General features: G+C 35.8%; 1 protein-coding gene across 1 annotated transcript in view; it reads right to left on the bottom strand.

Annotated features, from left to right (window-relative positions):
• Nucleotides 1-2162, bottom strand: part of LOC119573187 (D-beta-hydroxybutyrate dehydrogenase, mitochondrial-like) — a gene marked incomplete in the record, with an annotated part of 39108 nt that extends 36946 nt beyond the window's left edge. Inside the window, 2 exon segments of the mRNA XM_037920274.1 lie at nt 1211-1374; nt 1974-2162. Of these exon segments, the coding sequence (XP_037776202.1) occupies nt 1211-1374; nt 1974-2150 (341 nt within the window).
• Nucleotides 2163-6525: the final 4363 nt, after the last annotated feature.

Here is a 6525-nt window from a genome sequence, read left to right as displayed (position 1 = left end):
TGATGCATACGATGGTAATTCCTCCCACTTAGGGATCCGTCTTTCCCGTTCTGGGGAATGCTTTTTGGAAGATGGTTTCATATAGTAATTACTTACCAAACAAGTAATACAATAATTGTTACTGCATACTGATGAAACTTAAATACATTTTCTCTTGCTCCAAATCACAAACGCTAGGGATCCTCTCGTCTGGGAATCTTTGACAATTTTGTCCTTACAATACAATACAATAATTTTGTAAATATATGTTATGGATGTGAAAATTTAGAACCTTATTGCATCATATTGCCAGGAATTAGCACACCAGCCGAAGGAAGAAAAAATTGTTAGTGCATATGAACATTACCAAATTATGATTATTGTAATATCAATGATGATGATGCTAGTAACAATATTTAGAAAAATAACAAGATTGCAGATAATATATTATGCTATGCTAAAAACCTGCCTGTAGTGATTTTTATTCCTAGTCCAACACCCTCATACGTATAGAGCAGTCACTAATATAAAAAAAAAAATCCTTTTCAGGCAATTCAGAGTCACGTCGACGGCTTGGTAGAGTTGCTGGACTTACTGCGACAGAATCCTGAGTCTGTGCATCTCCGGCATGACCAAGACACGCCCCTCCACGCCGCCTCCAGGCCCAACCCCCTCTTACAATTGCTTTTAGGGGAGCGCAGGTGTTTTTAGATTGATTATAGACGTATATAGACATGAGTTTCCATTACAGGTTTATTGCGATATCATACAGAATACAAAGTAGTAGACCGACAAACAATGGTGTGTTTATCGGATTAGATTATATAAATATATATATATATATAAAACATTAGAATATAATATTATAACATATAATATAGAATATTATATAATATAATATGTATATAATATATATATACTAAGTATTATTAATCTATATATAATATAATATAATATATATATAATATATATATATATATATATAATATAATATATAATATATATATATATATATAATAATATTATATATATATATTATATATATATATATATATATATATATATAATAATATATAATTATATATATATATATATATAATCTACATCCGATATCACCACCCATTTTTTTGTCGGTTACTACTTTGTATTTCTGTATGATATTCGCAATAACACCTGTAAGGAAATCTTCATTGTCTATATAACAGTCTAATAATCAAATGGCTAATAACACACCTGCGCTCCTCTAACAAGCAATTCCGTAAGAGCGGGGAGGTTGTGGGCGTGGCAGGCGGCGTGGAGGGGCGTGTCTTGGTCATGCCGGAGATGCACAGACTCAGGATTCTGTCGCAGTAAGTCCAGCAACTCTACCAAGCCGTCGACGTGACTCTGAATTGCCTGAAAAGGATTTTTTTTTTTATATTAGTGACTGCTCTATACGTATGAGGGTGTTGGACTAGGAATAAAAATCACTACAGGCAGGTTTTTAGCATAGCATAATATATTATCTGCAATCTTGTTATTTTTCTAAATATTGTTACTAGCATCATCATCATTGATATTACAATAATCATAATTGGTAATGTTCATATGCACTAACAATTATTTTCTTCCTTCGGCTGGTGTGCTAATTCCTGGCAATATGATGCAATAAGGTTCTAAATTTTCACATCCATAACATATATTTACAAAATTATTGTATTGTATTGTAAGGACAAAAATTGTCAAAGATTCCCAGACGAGAGGATCCCTAAGCGTTTGTGATTTGGAGGCAAGAGAAAATGTATTTAAAGTTTCATCAGTATGCAGTAACAATTTATTGTTAATTACTTGTTTGGTAAGTAATTACTTATATGAAACCATTCTATAAACAACGCTAATTAAATACCATTCTGTATCCATTCTCATCAACCCGAGGTGCTAATTGGCGAGGAAAAAAGTTAATAATCCTCGGCTTGTATCCTAACCGCTGAGCATTGCATTTTGCCGGGAACTACCTGGAAAAGTGGAGGAACTTCCTCGGTAATCTTGTTCAGCTCCTCCTTGGGGACGGAGTACACCCTGGCACTGCTCGAGTCCAGCCTCACTGTGGGGGGTTTGAAGGGCTCCTGCAGAGGAAGCATGAGGTGATCATCCTCCCCTCCGCACATCGTCGGGTGCCTGCAGACGAACATTCATTATTCAGTGATTCATCCATGAACACACGCTCTGCCTCAACGCGACCTGATGGCGACGGCAGCACATACCATTATATACGCTGGTCTTTTCCTTATAAACAACACGAACAAACACGCAATTCGTCCCAGAACTATGCGACCAAACCATAGAGCGTTTTAAACAGGCAGTTAGTAGATTCGGATAGGCTACTCAAACCCTTCCAGTCCGTCTTCAAGAGAATCCAGTGACGGCATGCAGCTGTTCCTAGGCTCTACCAATATCCTACCTCGTCATACATAAGGAGTGAAAGGTTACAGAAACCCTCGATAGGACCAAGGCTTCGATCCTTTGAAAATCTCGTTTGCATCTTCAGTCCTCGGTCCATAGGCCTTTAGATAAATTTTACCCAATCGCACCACACTGTCATTCCTTCATGTGCCTGGGTTTGCGCGAATGTAAGCCCAGCCAGTCTGTTCAGACTGATTCATTATGCGCAATCACACAATAATTTGCCTTGATACTAATCTTCAAATAATATTTACAGACTCTCATGACTCATCGCCAATTTTCATTAATTTGCATCTTGATGAAGTGGCATGAAACAGTACTCGATGACTCACTCACTCACTCATTCATTCAATCGCACACTGGCCGATTCACTGACACATTCACTCTCTCACTTGTTCACACGCTGGCTGACTCTGACTCATTCATTCACACACAGAATGGCTGACTGGCTCAATCATTGAAAAATATAGCGGACTGACTGACTCACTCATTCACTCATCCGCTCACTTACACACTGGCTGACTGACTCACATGCAAACAGAATTCTTGACCACGCACGCTGCCCGCCTCGCTGGCACGCTCTCCCTCGCACGCTGCCCGCCTCGGGGGCCCCTCTTCAGCCCACACGGGTCGCCGTTGGCACGTTTCTCCTCACACGCTGGTCGACTCGTTGGCACGCTCTCAGTCACAGGCTGGTCAAAATGGGTTGGACGCTCCTCAGTCCCCACGCTGGCGACTCGGGGGCCACGCTCTCAAAACATGCGGGTTTCAAACTCTTTTGGTACGCTCTCAGTAAAACCCCGCTGGTCGATCTTTGGGCCCACGCCTTGGGTCACACGCTGGTTAAACGTTGGCCCCGCTTTAGTCACACGCTGCCCGCCTCGTTTTGGAAACGCTCCCCGTCCCCTTGTGGGACTCGTTGGCACGCTTTAGAAACACGTTTTTCCCGGAATCGTTGGCACGCTCCAGTCAATGTTTGGTCGACCCCTTTGGGGCACGCTCTTAGTCACCCGTTTGGTCGACTCTTTGGCACGCTTCAGTCACTTTCTGGTCGACTCTTTGGGCCCACCCCTTTAGTCACACGTGGTCGCCCTCGTTGGCACGCTCTTTTCACACGGGTCGACTGGGGTTGGCCCCGCTCCCCGTAAACATGCTGGTCGAATCGTTGGCCCCGCTCTTAGTCACACGCGGCCCGCCTCCCCTGGCACGCTTGGGTTTAAACCATGCTGGTCGACTCTTTGGGGGCCCTTTTCACTCGCACGTGGCCGACTTGTTGGCACGTTTCTTAGTCCCACGGGGTTTGGGACTTTTGGGGCACACGTACCGCCCTTTGCCTGTCACCCGGGTTGGCTGGCTGCCCCGCTCAAATGTTTAAACAGGGTAACTGGGCAAGGTTGGCTGGGGGGGGGTTCACCAACCCACTCACACGGTAAACCGACTCCTGTTAAAATTGGCAAAACACCTTTAGGTGGAAAAACCCCAAAACGAGTAATTTTTTTGGGTTTCATCCAGCCACCCAACCTTGTAATTATTATGCATTGGATAATTGTTTTTCTTGTTTCAGTTTTTCAACTAATTTTGCAGGAATCTTGTTATTTTATCAATTTGCGAAAGAAAAAATTTCACAGATGAAAAGTATCCTTTTTTATGATCTTTCATTCTTTCCCAACTGAGGGAAAATTCCTTGTACCATAAGGAAACTGAAAAAAAACAAAAACCGAATTAGGGCCCAATACGGCAGTTTTTTAAAAAGAAGTATTAATATAACCTTTTTTTACTTTTTCCAACTCAAAAAATTTTACTCGAAAAAAAGCAAAATTTTAAAAGGGCCCTGGACTTTCCCCTTTTTTTTTGGCCCCCTCTTTGTGTAGAAAAAACAAACGCGGGGGAAAACCCCACCTCCTAAACACTATCGCATCCTGAAAAACACTGACCGAAACTCAACGGGACAATTGCTAGTCGACTACTTCGGATAACGATGGTGGGAGCGCCGTTTATAAACAACAATTTTTGGGGGGAAACAATTTCTCAATAATTTTGGGAAAAACGAGAAAGAAAAGGAACTTAAAGCTAGGGGGAAAAAAAAAAGTGACGAAATATAACAGGTACTTGCCGCTTTTAAGGCGCATTTGTAAATCTGGCCTCTCTGTTGGACTTGCGGTGGCTAAGAAGCTTCAGGGGAAAGGAAAACCCACAGATCATTTGGATAAAAACACTTTCGGGAATACACAAAAAAACACACACAAACACAAAAAAAAAAAAACCACACACACACACACAACCCCAACAAAAACCCCACACACACCACAACAAAACACACACACACACAAACAGTAAACTTTACGTGTGTGGGGTTTTCTAAATTTAATATTTTTAAATGTCTTGATTTATATGTGTGTTCATTTTATCTATATATATATATAAAATATATTTTATATTATATTATATTATATATATTTTAAATATAATATTATAAACGAACATTTTAGATAAAATTTTGGTTTATGTGCGTGTGGTGGTTTGTGTGGTGTGTGTGTGTGGGGTGTATAATATATATATAATATATATAATATATATATATAATATAATAAAATTATGTAGAGAAAGATAGTTTAAGAAATTCACACCCCACCACACGCGCGCACATGCAAAACACACGGGACCCCCAAAACCCCGGCCCCAATGTGGGGGTTGTGTGTTTGTGTGTGTGTGTATTTTATATATAATATATATATAATTTTAATATATATTTTTATATAATATATATTTATTTTGTTGTTTTTAAAATATAATATATTTATATATAAATAATATATATATATATAGTATAAAATATATAAAATATATAATATATTTATATAATGTAGATAGGATGCAGGTAGAAAATTGAAATTATTAGTATATGTATATACAAACAAGGGGATGCATAAATATAAAATATATTTTCATAAAATATATATATAAAAAAATTTATTTTATTATCTATATATATATATAATTTTTAATATATATTTTAAAATTATATAATATATATATATAAAATATATATATATATATCTATTTAAATAATATGTTAATATATAAAATATTATATAATATTTATATATATTTTATTTTTTATTTTATATTATTATTTTATATAAATATATAAAATATATATTTTTTTATATATAATAAAATTATATATATTATTTTTTAATGTATCCCACATATGTGGTGCGGAAATTATACATAAAACAATAAAATATATATTTTAAAATATATATAGATGTTTATATATAAAATTATATATATATATATATATTTTATGTATTATATATATATATATATATATATATATATATGTTAAAATAATATATATATATATATATATATTTATATATATATATATATTATGGTGGTTTTTGGGGGTGGGTGTGGGGTTGTGTGTGGTGTTTGTGTGTGTGTGTGTGTTTTGTGTGGAGGTGGGTGTGTGGGCATTTATATATTTTATAATATAATATAATAATATTTATATAATTAAAATATATAGTTTAATATATAATAATATTTAATAAATTTTATATTATATATAAGAGATGGGGGTTGTGTGGTGTGTGTTTTGTGTGTGTGTGTGTGTGTGTGGTGGGGTGGGGGTGTGTGTGTGATATACATCCCTAGATACAAATACATATATATATATTATATAAATAATATATTTAAAATAAAATTATATATATATATATATTAATATATATATATATAATATAAAATGTGTGGGTGTGTGTGGGTGTTTGTGTGTGTGTGGGGAGGCGTGTGTGTCGTGTGTGTGTGTGGGGGTTGTGTGTGTGTGGTGTGTGGGGTGTGTGTTGTGTTTTCCCATTTTATATTCATATGTATAAAAAATTTTATAAACAAATAAATACCCCACAGGTTTCCATCCATACATCCATATATTTTATTTTTTTAAATTTTTTTCATATGAAATGTAGGGATATACAATATATTATATATGAAAATAACTTAATTTTAGAGAGAGAATTATATGTTTTAATAAGAATATATATATGTATATACATACACGTATTTTTTTTTTAACGGTAGCTTCATGTTTGAGCCGCCTTG

The sequence above is a fragment of the Penaeus monodon genome, chromosome 5 (assembly GCF_015228065.2).
Source record: "Penaeus monodon isolate SGIC_2016 chromosome 5, NSTDA_Pmon_1, whole genome shotgun sequence".
In the NCBI taxonomy this organism is placed as follows: Eukaryota; Metazoa; Arthropoda; class Malacostraca; order Decapoda; family Penaeidae; genus Penaeus; species Penaeus monodon.
The sequence above is the reverse complement of the archived record's forward strand: the minus strand, read 5'-3'. Positions and strand labels throughout refer to the sequence as shown.